Consider the following 18,458-nt stretch of genomic DNA (forward strand, 5'->3'; position numbering starts at 1 on the left):
CCTAACAGGTCTATTTTTGTTTCATCACACCAGAGGACATTTCTCAAAAAAGTACGATCTTTGTCTCCATGTGCAATTTTAAACTGTAGTCTGGCTTTTTTATGGCGGTTTTGGAGCAGTGACTTCCTTCTTGCAGAGCTGCCTTTCAGGTTATATCAATATAGTACTCGTTTTACTGTGGATATAGATACGTCTGTGCCTGTTTCTTCCAGCATCTTCACAAGAACGTACTAAAGAGAGCGGGATAGAGGGAGTGAGAGAGAGGAAAAGACAGAGGGAGGGAGTGGGAAGGAGGGAGAGACAGAGGAATAGAGGGAGGAAGGGAGAGAAGAAGAGAGAGTGTTGTTATAGATACTTCTGCTGTTGTTCTGGGATTGATTTGCACTTTTCGCACCAAAGTACGTTCATCTCTAGGAGACAGAACGCGTCTCCTTCCTGAGCAGTATGATGGCTGCGTGGTCCCATGGTGTTTATACTTGTGTACTATTGTTTGTACAGATGAATACGGTACCTTCAGGCGTTTGGAAATTGCTCCCAAGGACGAACCAGACTTGTGGAAGTCTACAAATCTTTTTCTAAGGTCCTGGCTGATTTCTTTAGATTTTCCCATGATTTTTTAATGTTTTTTATTTCACCTTTATTTAACCAGGTAGGCCAGTTGAGAACAAGTTCTCATTTACAACTGCGACCTGGCCAAGATAAAGCATAGCAGTGTGAACAGACAACACATGATGTCAAGTGGTTGAAAAACTAGTTTTAATGACTCCAACCTAAGTGTATGTAAACTTCCCACTTCAACTGTACATGTACTTACTATAACATATTAATTGTATTGATGACACTGTAACATATTAAGGATATATAATTGTTTTTATTTAACTAGCTAAGTCAGTTAAGAACTAACTCTTATTTACAATGGCGGCCAAACCTGGACGACGCTGGGTCAATTGTGCGACGCCCAATGGGGACTCCCAATCACGGCCAGATGTGATACAGCCTGGATTCCAACCAGGGCCTGTAGTGTTCACCTATTGCACTGAGATGCAATGCCTTAGACCGCTGCGCCACCCGGAAGCCCAAATGTACTATAACATATGAAGGATATAGATGTACTATAATGTTAAGAACATGACTCTATTTTTAACATTAACACCATGACAAGAAGACTATCACGCGTTTGACTTTGACATCTAAATCTCTTCTGTACACATTGTACTACCCAAGCTGCTTTTGGTTATCGTCTGATTGACTCTTTGATCTCTAGTAAACACAGGTATTTACCTAACGTGAACACCAATAGCAGGTCTCGGTCACCTCAACCTGAGAGTCTGGTAAAAGTATCCGGATAGATGTTTAGACTAATATGGGAGGTGTTTTTATGTATATTTGGGAATCCAACAATCTCAAATACCCAGAATCAAGGAAGTACAATATCCACTTGAAAACATTCAAGAATGCATCAATCAATCCTGGACGTTACACATCCATAACACATAGATCCTCGTAGTTTTACTGTCTCACTGTCATTTCCCCTGGAGGGATATGCTGGGCTGTGTTAGGGCTGGTCTTACTGGGATCAGAAGTCCATGGGAGAATATCAATTGCGTTTCTCTGACTCCTCACCTCCAAATCCATTGAATGAGAATTCAGAGGAGGCATAAAGAGAGGACGTGAGGAATCAAGGAAATGAGATCCACCCATTTTCACCTCCTACCTTTCCTCTCAGTGCTGAACGGCAGCCAGTCCGTTGTGTCTACAGCCGCCACTGACAGACACTACCAGTCAGGATGAGGTGGACTGTGTTGACGCTGATCTGCTGTTCCTGGACTGCACATGGGCTGATCAGGTAAGAACTGACAGATCCTAAACATTTGTCCTTTGTTTGAAAACCTTTCAAGATACTTGAAAATAATATTTTTGCCCTACTTGAATATTTATGGTAATGCCTGAGAATCAGGTTCGGATTCCAGAGCGGGCACGTTCCCAGGGGGCCCCTAACCCCAAAAATATATAATCTGTCCCGACCCTGATTAGAATCATTATAAGAAGTAAGTGAGGAATGAAAGAGGCTTTCAATCGGGGACACATTACCTTCAGCAGACGAAAGTCTGACTTGCTGGTGGAGGAAAAAGTTCCTTTCTGGTCCTTATTGAAGCATCTACAAGTGTACTGTATCTAAACTATCTCAGTATGGCCACCAACCTGAGTGTGTTCGGTCCAGGATCCCCCTGCGTCAGATGCTCTCTGTGCGTACCCAGCTGAGAGCCTCCAATCGCCTGGAGGACTTCATGAGGGACCACCAGCCTGATGTGTTCAACCGGAGGTACGCCCAGTGTTACCCCCCTGGTATCCCCTCTCTCAGGCTGGGTAAGAGCAGCGAGAGGCTCTACAACTTCATGGATGTAAGTGGGACTGAATGGAAGTGTAATAACTGCTGGTTCCCTACCAAGGGACTCTGTTGTGGTGTCTGGTGTATTATATGGAGAGAGAACAAGAGAGAAAAACAATCATCAGTCCAGTATATTGAAAAACATCAAAACACGTTATCGTACTTTTATCGTGTCACTGTGTTGAAGTCCGACCTCTACATTTCTGAAGAGTTGATCCAACACACTGTATAGATTTCAGAATACACGAATGGACAAATGCCAATGTGTTCACTGTGTGTGATTGTCCAGGCCCAGTACTATGGACTGATCAGCCTGGGTACCCCGAAACAGAACTTCACCGTAGTGTTTGATACGGGATCGTCTGACCTGTGGGTCCCATCCTCTTACTGCGTCTCAGAGGCCTGTGGTGAGACTTCAGAACACAGCTGGGGATTAACGGAACCTACACCTAGGGGGCAAAATAACTATTTTACAACAATCATGTTTATCTGAATGGTACCAAAGAGCAAGATGTATTATGGTCATGTGACATGTATTTACGGGTAAACAGACATTTGTATTTCTGTGCTTAATCCAATCTGTTTTTTGGTACTGGACCACACTATAAAACAGATGTACCTTCTCCATCATATCTTTTTAGAATCTGTTCCAAACAGACTAATGTATTCCTGTTTATCTAGAGTCAGTGTTTATCTGCTGACTGTGTGACACAGCCAAGAGCAGACTGGCCTCTATAGGTCACTGTGTTCCACCCTTTCTCTCTCTCTCTCCTTCTCCCTCTCTCTCCCTCCCTCCCTCCCTTCCTCCCACTCCCTTCCTCCCTCTATTCCCGTCTTTTCCTCTCTCTCTCTCTCTCTCTCTCTCTCACTCCCTCCCTCCCTCCCTCTATCCCTCTCTCTCTCTCTCCCTCTCTTCCACCCCCCTCTCTCTCTCTCTCTCTCTCTCTCTCTCTCCCTCCCTCTATCCCTCTCTCTTTCTCTCTCTCTCTCTCTGTCTCTCTCTCTCTCCCTCTCCCCCCCTCTCTCTCTCTCTCTCTCTCTCTCCCTCCCTCCCTCTATCCCTCTCTCTTTCTCTCTCTCTCTCTCTCTCTCTCTCTCTCCCACCCCCCTCTCTCCCTCTATCCCTCTCTCTCTCTCTCTCTCTCTCTCTTTCTCTCCAGGCATGCACCGCAAGTTCAAGGCCTTTGAGTCCAGCACGTTCACCCACGACGGCAGGATGTTTGGTATCCACTATGGCAAGGGACACATGCTGGGCATCATGGGCAGGGAAGTCCTCAAGGTGACACAATATTCCCAGCCCCTATCCCTGTACTGCCCACTTTCCCAAATTAATTACAGTGTTGTTTCTGTCAGCTCAGCTTCCAGTGGGGATTGTAGTAAACACATATGATATCATTAGATGGTATATATCATTGTCCCCCACGATGAAATCGGGGAGATGACTGTGGATCTGTCTCCGTTCATACATTAGGCTCATATGCGATGTCTCTAACAGCACTGGCACTATTTTAACTAAACGTGGGTGAATGATGGGTCTTGCAATAGAGGAGGGGGGGAGGGCTGCATCATTTGTGGGGGGCAACATTGTTTCCTGATGCTTTGTTTACTTTAGAAGGTGTAAATGTTTTGAAAGGATTGAGCCGTTGGCTGGTATGACAGCATCACGTATACAATGCACCGTTAACTAGTTTATCAGGTGTGGGAGGACATATATACAGTAATTCATTCACCTGACACGTCCCTGTGGTTGTCCAACGTTATCTAGTTTATCAGGTGTGGGAGGACATATATACAGTCATTCATTCACCTGATACGTCCCTGTGGTTGTCCAACGTTATCTAGTTTATCAGGTGTGGGAGGACATATATACAGTCATTCATTCACCTGACACGTCCCTGTGGTTGTCCAACGTTATCTAGTTTATCAGGTGTGGGAGGACATATATACAGTCATTCATTCACCTGACACGTCCCTGTGGTTGTCCAACGTTATCTAGTTTATCAGGTGTGGGAGGACATATATACAGTCATTCATTTACCTGATACGTCCCTGTGGTTGTCCAACGTTATCTAGTTTATCAGGTGTGGGAGGACATATATACAGTCATTCATCCACCTGACACGTCCCTGTGGTTGTCCAACGTTATCTAGTTTATCAGGTGTGGGAGGACATATATACAGTCATTCATTCACCTGACACGTCCCTGTGGTTGTCCAACGTTATCTAGTTTATCAGGTGTGGGAGGACATATATACAGTCATTCATTCACCTGACACGTCCCTGTGGTTGTCCAACGTTATCTAGTTTATCAGGTGTGGGAGGACATATATACAGTCATTCATTCACCTGACACGTCCCTGTGGTTGTCCAACGTTATCTAGTTTATCAGGTGTGGGAGGACATATATACAGTCATTCATTCACCTGACACGTCCCTGTGGTTGTCCAACGTTATCTAGTTTATCAGGTGTGGGAGGACATATATACAGTCATTCATTCACCTGACACGTCCCTGTGGTTGTCCAACGTTATCTAGTTTATCAGGTGTGGGAGGACATATATACAGTCATTCATCCACCTGACACGTCCCTGTGGTTGTCCAGATTGGCCCGTTGACGGTGAAAAACCAGGAGTTCGGAGAGTCGGTGTACGAGCCAGGTTTTGTTTTTGTCATGGCTAAGTTTGACGGGGTGCTGGGCTTGGGGTACCCCTCCCTGGCTGAGGAACTGGGGACGCCCGTTTTCGACAGCATCATGAACCAGAAGTCTGTGGACCAACCCATCTTCTCCTTCTACCTCAGCAAGTAGGTACAGAACACATATACACTACCCAGGACCACAGAGTATATCTGACTGTCTACCCATCATGATGTTGTTATTGATGATGATGATGATGATGGTAAAGGACACTACCCAGGCACACAGACCTACAGGTTACTGTAGGCTAAAACTTGATAATGGTCGGGGAGAGTGGGGTAAATTTAGCATTTTTTTACATTTAGTATTACTCCGTCAAGGGAAATATAGTTTTCTTTCTAACAAAGATATCTACATATATTTCAGGATGTTGTGTATCTCTGGAAATAATAAGAATTAATGTAAACACTACAGTTTTGTAAACATAGTTTGTCCAGAAAAAGTGGTTTCTTGGAACAATTTACCTCGGTTATGGGGTACATTTTTCAGTTCAGTCAGTAAACAGACACTCTAATCCAGTCAGTAAACAGACACTCTAATCTAGTCAATAAACAGACACTCTAATCTAGTCAATAAACAGACACTCTAATCTAGTCAATAAACAGACACTCTAATCTAGTCAATAAACAGACACTCTAATCTAGTCAATAAACAGACACTCTAATCTAGTCAATAAACAGACACTCTAATCCAGTCAATAAACAGACACTCTAATCTAGTCAATAAACAGACACTCTAATCCAGTCAATACACAGACACTCTAATCCAGTCAATAAACAGACACTCTAATCTAGTCAATAAACAGACACTCTAATCTAGTCAGTAAACAGACACTCTAATCTAGTCAATAAACAGACACTCTAATCTAGTCAATAAACAGACACTCTAATCCAGTCAATACACAGACACTCTAATCCAGTCAATAAACAGACACTCTAATCTAGTCAATAAACAGACACTCTAATCTAGTCAATAAACAGACACTCTAATCTAGTCAATAAACAGACACTCTAATCTAGTCAATAAACAGACACTCTAATCTAGTCAATAAACAGACACTCTAATCCAGTCAATACACAGACACTCTAATCCAGTCAATAAACAGACACTCTAATCTAGTCAATAAACAGACACTCTAATCTAGTCAGTAAACAGACACTCTAATCTAGTCAATAAACAGACACTCTAATCTAGTCAATAAACAGACACTCTAATCCAGTCAATACACAGACACTCTAATCCAGTCAATAAACAGACACTCTAATCTAGTCAATAAACAGACACTCTAATCTAGTCAATAAACAGACACTCTAATCTAGTCAATAAACAGACACTCTAATCCAGTCAATACACAGACACTCTAATCTAGTCAATAAACAGACACTCTAATCTAGTCAATAAACAGACACTCTAATCTAGTCAATAAACAGACACTCTAATCTAGTCAATAAACAGACACTCTAATCTAGTCAATAAACAGACACTCTAATCTAGTCAATAAACAGACACTCTAATCTAGTCAATAAACAGACACTCTAATCCGGTCAATAAACAGACACTCTAATCCAGTCAATAAACAGACACTCTAATCCAGTCAGTAAACAGACACTCTAATCCAGTCAATAAACAGACACTCTAATCCAGTCAATACACAGACACTCTAATCCAGTCAATAAACAGACACTCTAATCCAGTCAGTAAACAGACACTCTAATCTAGTCAGTAAACAGACACTCTAATCCAGTCAATAAACAGACACTCTAATCCAGTCAATAAACAGACACTCTAATCCAGTCAATAAACAGACACTCTAATCCAGTCAATAAACAGACACTCTAATCCAGTCAATAAACAGACACTCTAATCCGGTCAATAAACAGACACTCTAATCCAGTCAATAAACAGACACTCTAATCCAGTCAATAAACAGACACTCTAATCCAGTCAATAAACAGACACTCTAATCTAGTCAGTAAACAGACACTCTAATCCAGTCAATAAACAGACACTCTAATCTAGTCAATAAACAGACACTCTAATCCAGTCAATAAACAGACACTCTAATCCAGTCAATAAACAGACACTCTAATCCAGTCAATAAACATACACTCTAATCTAGTCAATAAACAGACACTCTAATCCAGTCAATAAACAGACACTCTAATCCAGTCAATAAACAGACACTCTAATCCAGTCAATAAACAGACACTCTAATCCAGTCAATAAACAGACACTCTAATCCAGTCAATAAACAGACACTCTAATCCAGTCAATAAACAGACACTCTAATCCAGTCAATAAACAGACACTCTAATCCGGTCAATAAACAGACACTCTAATCCAGTCAATAAACAGACACTCTAATCCAGTCAATAAACAGACACTCTAATCCAGTCAATAAACAGACACTCTAATCTAGTCAGTAAACAGACACTCTAATCCAGTCAATAAACAGACACTCTAATCTAGTCAATAAACAGACACTCTAATCCAGTCAATAAACAGACACTCTAATCCAGTCAATAAACAGACACTCTAATCCAGTCAATAAACATACACTCTAATCTAGTCAATAAACAGACACTCTAATCCAGTCAATAAACAGACACTCTAATCCAGTCAATAAACAGACACTCTAATCCAGTCAATAAACAGACACTCTAATCCAGTCAATAAACAGACACTCTAATCCAGTCAATAAACATACACTCTAATCCAGTCAATAAACATACACTCTAATCCAGTCAGTAAACAGACACTCTAATCCAGTCAGTAAACAGACACTCTAATCCAGTCAATAAACAGACACTCTAATCCAGTCAATAAACAGACACTCTAATCCAGTCAGTAAACAGACACTCTAATCCAGTCAGTAAACAGACACTCTAATCCAGTCAGTAAACAGACACTCTAATCCAGTCAGTAAACAGACACTCTAATCCAGTCAGTAAACAGACACTCTAATCCAGTCAGTAAACAGACACTCTAATCCAGTCAATAAACAGACACTCTAATCCAGTCAATAAACAGACACTCTAATCCAGTCAATAAACAGACACTCTAATCCAGTCAGTAAACAGACACTCTAATCCAGTCAATAAACAGACACTCTAATCCGGTCAATAAACAGACACTCTAATCCAGTCAATAAACAGACACTCTAATCCAGTCAGTAAACAGACACTCTAATCCAGTCAATAAACAGACACTCTAATCCAGTCAATAAACAGACTCTCTAATCCAGTCAGTAAACAGACACTCTAATCCAGTCAATAAACAGACACTCTAATCCAGTCAATAAACAGACACTCTAATCCGGTCAATAAACAGACACTCTAATCCAGTCAGTAAACAGACACTCTAATCTAGTCAATAAACAGACACTCTAATCTAGTCAATAAACAGACACTCTAATCTAGTCAATAAACAGACACTCTAATCTAGTCAATAAACAGACACTCTAATCTAGTCAATAAACAGACACTCTAATCTAGTCAATAAACAGACACTCTAATCTAGTCAATAAACAGACACTCTAATCTAGTCAATAAACAGACACTCTAATCTAGTCAATAAACAGACACTCTAATCCAGTCAATAAACAGACACTCTAATCCGGTCAATAAACAGACACTCTAATCCAGTCAATAAACAGACACTCTAATCCAGTCAATAAACAGACACTCTAATCCAGTCAATAAACAGACACTCTAATCCAGTCAATAAACAGACACTCTAATCCAGTCAATAAACAGACACTCTAATCCAGTCAATAAACAGACACTCTAATCCAGTCAATAAACAGACACTCTAATCCAGTCAATAAACAGACACTCTAATCCAGTCAATAAACAGACACTCTAATCCAGTCAGTAAACAGACACTCTAATCCAATCAATAAACAGACACTCTAATCCAGTCAATAAACAGACACTCTAATCCAGTCAATAAACAGACACTCTAATCCAGTCAATAAACAGACACTCTAATCCAGTCAATAAACAGACACTCTAATCCAGTCAGTAAACAGACACTCTAATCCAGTCAATACACAGACACTCTAATCCAGTCAATAAACAGACACTCTAATCCAGTCAATAAACAGACACTCTAATCCAGTCAATAAACAGACACTCTAATCCAGTCAATAAACAGACACTCTAATCCGGTCAATAAACAGACACTCTAATCCAGTCAGTAAACAGACACTCTAATCCAGTCAGTAAACAGACACTCTAATCCAGTCAGTAAACAGACACTCTAATCCGGTCAATAAACAGACACTCTAATCCAGTCAGTAAACAGACACTCTAATCTAGTCAATAAACAGACACTCTAATCTAGTCAATAAACAGACACTCTAATCTAGTCAATACACAGACACTCTAATCCAGTCAATAAACAGACACTCTAATCCAGTCAATAAACAGACACTCTAATCTAGTCAATAAACAGACACTCTAATCCAGTCAATAAACAGACACTCTAATCCAGTTTTTATGCATTTTGTCTATGGTTTCCTAGAAACAAGTGTGTCTCTACCAATCCCACTCTCCCTGACTGATCTAGAGGAGCAGAATTGATCCATTTACCCATTGTAATTTGGTTGCTTCTGCTTCCAGGAGTAAGATGCCGAGGGACCCAGGGGGAGAGTTGCTAATAGGAGGGATGGACGAGGCGCTCTACAGTGGACCCATCAACTGGAACCCTGTTACCCTGAAGAGCTACTGGCAGATCAAGATGTCCAGGTCAGATCCAGGATAACTCATATCATGTTGTCCCTCTGTCAAACCAGGGGACACATCCACAGTTAGTAGTAGGGCTGCCCACAAGAGTGAGGCAGCTGTTTGATCATTTGATATGACTGAGAAAAAGGAGAATGTTGTGCTGTCCGGTCATCTAGTGGGGAAATGGTGGAATTGTCCCCGATTTCAATTGTGATGCTGTGGGGAAAACTAAGGGGACGTGGGTGACGTACAAACCAATATTCAGAATTGGTTAAAAGAAGGTTAGGGTCAGGGTTAAGGGTTAGGTTAAGGTTAGGGCAGGTTATGGCTAGTCAGGAAGTCAATGGGACGCTGGTCAGAAAAGTCCCTTTCGTCTCATCTTGTTGCTGTATCCTAGTAAACCAAAATGGCAGCCGAATTAGAGGTTGAATTCTTGTAAAAAAGGTCATCTTCCTGTAGTTCTGAACACGTGTTTTGCTCCACCTCTTCCACTGCAGCATACAGGTCCAGGGAGCCTTGACTTTCTGTCCCCGCGGCTGTCAGGCCGTCATTGATACAGGCACGTCTCTCATCATCGGCCCCACCCGTGACATCCTCGCTCTACAACAGCTGATAGGAGCTACCCCCACCTCCATTGGAGAGGTAATATAACATATACTACCAACTGCCTTTTATTTTACTAGGCAAGTCAGTTAAGAACACATTCTTATTTTACAATGATGGCCAAACCCTCCCATAACCCGGATGATGCTGGGCCAAGTGTGCGCCGCCCTCCCCTTTCATGGCCAGTTGTGATAGTGCCCGAGATTGAACCAGGGTCTCTAGAGACATCTCTAGCACTGAGATGCAGTGCAGGGATGAAGTCAATGGAATGTATCAACCACGTGTTTGATACCATCCCAGCCATTATGAGCCACTCTGCCTCCTCCTGGCGGAGCAGGTGAACCCAAATGCAGACGAGGAGACGAGGAGACAAGGAGACAAGGAGACCAGGATAGGTAAACCAATGTATTTATTGAATAGCGGGGGAGGAGATGGGGTGCAGTCCAGGGGAATCAATGGCAGGGTAGTAGGGAATCCGGACTGAGGCTGAGCCTGGGGGGCAAGGAGATTAGGATCCGTGTAAGCAGGTCTGGAGCGGAATCCATTGAAGCAGTAGAGCAGGGATCCAGGGCAGGGAAGACGAGGGACTGGAGACAGGTACCCGAGTCAGAGCAGACGGGACTGGAAACCACTACTGCTGCTACTACTACTATTACTACTACTGCTACTACTGCTGCTGCTATTCCTACTATTACTACTACAGCTACTACCACTGCAAATACTACTATAACCACTATTGCTACTACTCCTGCTACTACTACTATTACTACTACTACTGCTGCTACTACTACTATTACCACTACAGCTACTACTACTGCAAATACTACTATTACCACTACTGCTACTACTGCTGTTACTGCCACTGCTACTACTACTACTACTACTACTGCTGCTATTACTACTACTATTACTGCTACTTCTACTACTGCTACTACCACCACTACTACTACTACTACTACTACTAATCCTGCTACTACTACTGCTACTACTACTACTACTAATCCTGCTACTACTACTGCTACTACTACTACTGCTGCTACTACTACTAATCCTGCTACTATTGCTGCTACTACTTCTACTGCTTCATCTACTACTACTACTGCTACTACTACTACTAGTACTACTACTACTAGTACTACTAGTGATAGGAGCTACCCCCACCTCCATTGGAGAAGTGTGCCCATTCCATGCCGGTCTCTGTAGAGTTACAGGGGCTGCACGAGGCTCAATACCATTTACATTCCAGTTGATTCAGGAAGTACACTGAAATTCAAATTCTCTTCAATGCTTTTCAATGAGGGAAATGTGTTGCAGTACCTGATTGACTGCGCCCGAATCTCCAGCCTGCCCCAGGTGACCATCACGCTCAACGGGGTGGAATACGTGCTCACTGCTGAGTCCTACGTCAAAAGGGTGGGTACTGGTCCAACAGACAGTGAATGAACATGACAAGTGAGATATTTCCAGATTTCGGCATACATACTATTACAGTATATACTTTAACTTGTGTGTGATAATCATTTCAGTATAAATTATAGATATACATTTTTTTGTGTCCTACGGTCAGCCTGTGTCAAAAAACATATGGTATTTGATGAGTGGTTGTTATGATCGTTGTCATATTTCTGACACACACTCTCTCCCTCATTTACCTTCCTTCTCTCTCCCTCCTTCTCTCTACTTCTCTCTCCTTTTCCCTCCTTCTCTCCCTCCTTCTCTCTCCTCCCTCCTCTCTCCTTCTCTCTCCCTCCTTCTCTCTACTTCTCTCTCCTTCTCCCTTCTTCTCTCCCTCCTTCTCCCTCCTTCTCTCCCTCCTTCTCTCTCTTCCCTCCTCTCTCCTTCTCTCTACTTCTCTCTCCTTCTCTCCATTCCTCTCCTTCTCCCTCCTTCTCTCCCTCCTTCCTCCTTCTCTCCTTCTCTCTCCTTCTCACTCACTCCTCTCTTCTTCTCTTTCCTTCTCTTTCCTTCTCTCTCCTTCTCTCTGCTTCCTCCTTCTCTCTCCTCCCTCCTCATCTCCCTCCTTCTCTCTCCTCCTCTCTCCTCCCTCCTCCTCTCCCTCCTTCTCTCTCCTCCTCTCTCCTCCCTCCTCCTCCTTTCTCCTTCTCTCCCTCCTCCTCTCTCTCCTCCCTCCTCCTCTCCCTCCTCCTCTCCCTCCTCCCTCCTTCTCTCTCCTCCTCTCTCCTCCCTCCTCCTCCTTTTTCCTTCTCTCCCTCATCCTCTCTCTCCTCCCTCCTCCTCTCCCTCCTCCCTCCTCCTCTCCCTCCTTCTCTATCCTCCTCTCTCTCCTCCCTCCTCCTCTCCCTCGTTCTCTCTCCTCCTCTCTCTCCTCCCTCCTCCTCCCTCCTCCTCCTCTCCCTCCTCCCTCCCTCTCTTCAGGAGTTGATGGGTGATCATGAGATCTGTTTCAGTGGGTTCCAGGGGGAGGATCTGCCCTCCTCGACGGATCCTCTGTGGATCCTAGGGGACGTGTTCCTCTCTGATTACTATAGCATCTATGACCGGGGACAGGACAGGGTGGGCTTCGCTAAGGCCAGACACACACGCTATACAACGTTGGATGCAGAGATGGATAGATAGATGGGAAGGGTAAATGGAGCGATGGAAGTAGGGATGATGGATGGATGATGGAAGGAAGGAAGGAAGGAAGGAAGGAAAGAAAGAAAGAAAGAAAGAAAGAAAGAAAGAAAGAAAGAAAGAAAGAAAGAAAGAAAGAAAGAAGGAAGGAAGGAAGGAAGGAAGGAAGGAAGGAAGGAAGGAAGGAAGGAAGGAAGGAAGAATAGTGATAGAAGAGTGGATGAAGCGATGCATGGAATCACCATGCTGCACCTCCTGTCATCATCACTGAGACAGAAGTGCTTCATGGGAAGGCTGAACGTTTGTCTGTCCAGATTTATCAGTGGCTGTCTGGCATCTTTTGAGAATAATTTGTGCATTTCCATTCTACTAAAGTTAATAAATAATTGTTTAAATGCAATCAGTTGTTTTTTGTTGCATCATTTTGTGAGTGAGTACAATGATTAACAGTGAACGATGACTGAATACATTATATTTTATTATAAAACAAACGTTTGATGTTTATTAGGGTGTCAATTATAATAATGCTGGGTACACCCTTAGAGAGCCTGTTAAGTGACTCGTACAGCAGGTCGATATGGACTGTATGTCAGAAGAACATTACGACTTCTCCGATTGTGACTTGTCCTTGTTCTCTTGGCTGTCATTGGTGTCCTTCTTGTCACTCTCATGACCATTGGACTCCAGAATGTCTGTCTCGGGGACTTGCAGTGCTTGGAACTGGGCAGGCTCAGCAGGAAAGTGGAGGGCTGTGGAAGTGTTTCGGCCTCTCCTCCTCCCTAGGCCTTGAGGACTAGGCAGGCTGTGCAGGGAGCTCTTTGAGCCCTGTCTGGAGAACTGGAAGGACAGCTGACGTCTCTGTGGCTTACACCAGTCTTTGGGGACGTTCCAGCTCAACTTCTTGGGCCTCGGTTGGGTACAGCTGTTGCCCTGATTCGTGTTCAGGGCCGGAGCCTCCACAATGGGGGACAGATCTACTGGAGTCCCAGGCTTACTTGAGGCCTGCTCATGCCCTGTCTGTTGGGAGAAGGCCTCTATATGATTCAGGGGTTGTGGAGCCCCAGATAACGCCCCACACGTCCCTCCATCACCCCCATAACCAATATCCCCATGATCATCAGAAGAAGCAGGTGGACTTACCACCCACTGAGGCAGGTCTGTGAAGGACGGCGTACGGGGCTCAGTGTCCAGGGAAGAAAGAGTACTACTAACCTCCCGTAGCGTATCCAGAGGGTGGTTGGTCGAGAGGGGGTTATGGGAGTTAAAGAGGTTGGGTCTGGGGAACAGAGAGTGATCAGGTCCTGGGGAGGCCTGGTCGTCTGATCCAGGGTAGTCATGGGAGTCAGATCTGAAGGGGAAGAAGGCCTCACTGCTGTGACGTTTGAAGGAGGGCCGAGGAGGGACGAGCTCTGGGGGATCCTGGACACTGAGAAGTCTACGCACGTGCCCCAGGACTGACGTTTGACGACCATGACGGAAGTTGTGATTGCTGTTGTGGCTGTCCTGTCTGTGAATGTCCATTTTGTCTGCCTCTCCGAACTGAAAAATGCCCGATAGACTGAAAGATAGAGGATATTACAGTGAATACTTTAGACTAGATAGTATACAGGTTATGGATATTAGTGAATATGTTAGACTTGATAGTATACAGGTTATGGATATTACAGTGAATACTTTAAACTAGATAGTATACAGGTTATGGATATTAGTGAATACGTTAGACTAGATAGTATACCGTTTATGGATATTAGTGAATACGTTAGACTAGATAGTATACAGGTTATGGATATTACAGTGAATACTTTAAACCTGATAGTATACAGTTTATGGATATTAGTGAATACGTTAGACTAGATAGTATACAGCTTATGGATATTAATGAATACGTTAGACTAGATAGTATACAGCTTATGGATATTAATGAATACGTTAGACTAGATAGTATACAGGTTATGGATATTAGTGAATACGTTAGACTAGATAGTATACAGCTTATGGATATTAATGAATACGTTAGACTAGATAGTATACAGCTTATGGATATTAATGAATACGTTAGACTAGATAGTATACAGTTTATGGATATTAGTGAATACGTTAGACTAGATAGTATACAGTTTATGGATATTAGTGAATACGTTAGACTAGATAGTATACAGTTCATGGATATTAGTGAATACGTTAGACTAGACAGTATACAGTTTATGGATATTAGTGAATACGTTAGACTAGATAGTATACCGTTTATGGATATTAGTGAATATGTTAGACTAGATAGTATTCAGTTTATGGATATTACAGTGAATACTTTAGACTAGATAGTATACAGCTTGTGGATATTAGTGAATACGTTAGACTAGATAGTATACAGGTTATGGATATTACAGTGAATACATTAGACTAGATAGTATACCGTTTATGGATATTAGTGAATACGTTAGACTAGACAGTATACAGTTCATGGATATTAGTGAATACGTTAGACTAGATAGTATACAGTTTATGGATATTAGTGAATACATTAGACTAGATAGTATACAGGTTATGGATATTACAGTGAATACATTAGACTAGATAGTATACAGGTTATGGATATTAGTGAATACGTTAGACTAGATAGTATACAGGTTATGGATATTAATGAATAGTAATGGTTTTGACTAGATAGTATACAGGTTATGGATATTAGTGAATACGTTAGACTTGACAGTATACAGTTTATGGATATTAGTTAATACATTAGACTAGATAGTATACAGGTTATGGATATTAGTGAATACGTTAGACTAGATAGTATACAGCTTGTGGATATTAGTGAATAGTGATGGTTTTGACTAGATAGTATACAGTTTATGGATATTAGTGAATACATTAGACTAGATAGTATACAGCTTGTGGATATTAGTGAATACGTTAGACTAGATAGTATACAGGTTATGGATATTAGTGAATACATTAGACTAGATAGTATACAGTTTATGGATATTAGTGAATACGTTAGACTAGATAGTATACAGTTTATGGATATTAGTGAATACGTTAGACTAGATAGTATACAGTTTATGGATATTAGTGAATATGTTAGACTAGATAGTATACAGGTTATGGATATTAGTGAATATGTTAGACTAGATAGTATACAGCTTATGGATATTAGTGAATATGTTAGACTAGATAGTATACAGCTTGTGGATATTAATGAATAGTAATGGTTTTGACTAGATAGTATACAGTTTATGGATATTAGTGAATAGTAATGGTTTTGACTAGATAGTATACAGCTTATGAATATTAATGAATAGAAATGGTTTTGACTAGATAGTATACAGTTTATGGATATTAGTGAATACAGCTCGTCAGAATTGACCAGAATTGGCTCTTTGTAGCAGGTTAGGAGAATTAGGTTAGGAAAAAAACAATGTGATTTTGAAGGTAAGGCAACACGAGACTAGGAAAACGGTTAGATAAAATGTGTCAATTTGACACATAAACGGTATCCTCTCTAGTCGTGCCCTCTTGTCTATCTTCTCTCAGACAGATATCTAGCTGAGGAGAGATGGGAGTTTTTACACGTGTCCTTGCATACGTAGGACTTGAGTATACATTTGTGTGTGTGTGTGTGTGTGTGTGTGTGCGTGTGTGTGTGTGTGTGTGTGTGTGCGTGCGTGCGTGTGTGTGTGCGTGCGTGCGTGCGCGCGTGTGTGTGGGCCGTGTTGTCATGTCCTCACTCCAACTCTCTGGTGGATCCGAGGAAGGAGGGTATGCAGTAGTCGGCTGCAGCCAGGGTGTAGGGAGGCAGAGCCTCAGAGTCGTTCCAGTAAATGTCTTTAGTCATCGGAGGGAAGTTCATGTGCATCTCATCCACCGCAATCAACGACACCTGAGACAACACAGGTATTGACTGAATGATCGATTGGCACAAATGACAGATCAATCAATAACATCGGCTTGGGAAAGACATGAAAACGAGTCTGGGTTACTGTAAGGCACTTTGCAACACATGTTTGGTTGATTGATTGATTGATTGATTGATTGAAAGTAACCTGCAGATTTCTGTCGATACACCAGTTAGCCTCGAAGTCGTCATCATCCTCTCCAAATGGATTAATGAGCTGCTCAGCAACCTGAAGGAGAAGGACCTCTCACATCACTGCTCATTATCCCAGAAAAATGAATTGATAAGGAAGTGATGTCAAACAACAGGCATGTGACATCAGGGATTTACAACATTGGTTGACAAATTAAATCCCACAACAAAAAAAAACAAGGCATAGATAATCTTACTGTCAACAGAATTTGGGTTCCATACTTCCCCTCCTGACAAATCACCATTTTTATCCAATGAAATTGATTGTCAGACATGGTGCAGCAGCTGTACAGACATTGTGTACTGACACTGTACACTCTGCAACCACACATTCCCTCTCACTAGACCTTCATGATAACATCACAACCCCAGCATTGTTATCCACAGTACTGTACACTCTGCAACCACACATTCCCTCTCACTAGACCTTCATGATAACATCACAACCCCAGCATTGTTATCCACAGTACTGTACACTCTGCAACCACACATTCCCTCTCACTAGACCTTCATGATAACATCACAACCCCAGCATTGTTATCCACAGTACTGTACACTCTGCAACCACACATTCCCTCTCACTAGACCTTCATGATAACATCACAACCCCAGCATTGTTATCCACAGTACTGTACACTCTGCAACCACACATTCCCTCTCACTAGACCTTCATGATAACATCACAACCCCAGCATTGTTATCCACAGTACTGTACACTCTGCAACCACACATTCCCTCTCACTAGACCTTCATGATAACATCACAACCCCAGCATTGTTATCCACAGTACTGGGGTTTGATGACCGGCATCTAATTTCCCTGGTTGAAACCAAAAGTCAGCCAGTCAGTCAGTCATACTTTGAGCCAGCTGGTGTGAGTCAGTCAGTCAGTCAGTCAGTCAGTCAGTCAGTCATACCTTGAGCCAGCTGGTGTGAGTCAGTCAGTCAGTCATACCTTGAGCCAGCCAGAGTAGAAGAAGAACTGTAGCATAGTGAAGATGGGAACGTAAAAGTCCTGGTCATGACCTGGGTAACCCTGAGCTGGGTCCAAGAACTGTCTACCAATAATACAGGCAAAGATGAAGGTGTAGACGGCCAGGGTTACTACCTGGAGAGAGGGAGGGGAGGACGGGAGAGAAAGGGGGAGGGAGAGGAGAGAAAGGGGGAGGGGGAGAGGAGGGGGAGAGAGAAAGGGGGAGGGAGAGAGGAGGGGGGAGAGAGAAAGGGGGAGGGAGGGGAGAGAAAGGGGGAGGGAGAGAGGGGAGGAGGGGGGGAGGAGAGATGGGGAGGGAGGGAGGGAGAGAAGAGAGAGGGAAGGAGAGTTGGAAAGACAAATAGAGAGCATGGTTACACAGGTTGTCTTTGTAGCTATTTACAAGTACAC

General features: G+C 42.6%; 2 protein-coding genes across 3 annotated transcripts in view; one reads left to right on the top strand and one right to left on the bottom strand.

Annotated features, from left to right (window-relative positions):
- The first annotated feature begins 1,722 nt into the window (after nucleotides 1-1,722).
- LOC118938828 (cathepsin D-like) lies at nucleotides 1,723-13,051 on the top strand. The gene is made up of 9 exons (XM_036944992.1): nucleotides 1,723-1,846; nucleotides 2,222-2,402; nucleotides 2,679-2,796; nucleotides 3,550-3,668; nucleotides 4,992-5,191; nucleotides 9,707-9,832; nucleotides 10,309-10,453; nucleotides 11,729-11,827; nucleotides 12,791-13,051. The coding sequence occupies exons 1-9, from the start codon at nucleotides 1,788-1,790 to the stop codon at nucleotides 12,989-12,991; spliced, it is 1,248 nt and encodes a 415-aa protein (XP_036800887.1). The 5' UTR covers nucleotides 1,723-1,787; the 3' UTR covers nucleotides 12,992-13,051.
- Nucleotides 13,052-13,449: 398 nt separating this feature from the next.
- The window catches only part of LOC110499708 (bestrophin-3), a 14,839-nt gene continuing 9,830 nt past the window's right edge, over nucleotides 13,450-18,458 (bottom strand). For both annotated transcript variants that reach the window (XM_036944994.1, XM_036944993.1), the window contains exons 7-10: nucleotides 18,030-18,182; nucleotides 17,032-17,112; nucleotides 16,717-16,868; nucleotides 13,450-14,546 (exon numbers count right to left, since the gene is read on the bottom strand). In XM_036944994.1, coding sequence (XP_036800889.1) covers nucleotides 13,589-14,546; nucleotides 16,717-16,868; nucleotides 17,032-17,112; nucleotides 18,030-18,182 — 1,344 coding nt within the window. In that variant the 3' untranslated portion in view covers nucleotides 13,450-13,588. The remainder of the gene's footprint in view (nucleotides 14,547-16,716; nucleotides 16,869-17,031; nucleotides 17,113-18,029; nucleotides 18,183-18,458) is intronic.

This window comes from Oncorhynchus mykiss, chromosome 15 (assembly GCF_013265735.2).
Source record: "Oncorhynchus mykiss isolate Arlee chromosome 15, USDA_OmykA_1.1, whole genome shotgun sequence".
Taxonomy (NCBI): Eukaryota; Metazoa; Chordata; class Actinopteri; order Salmoniformes; family Salmonidae; genus Oncorhynchus; species Oncorhynchus mykiss.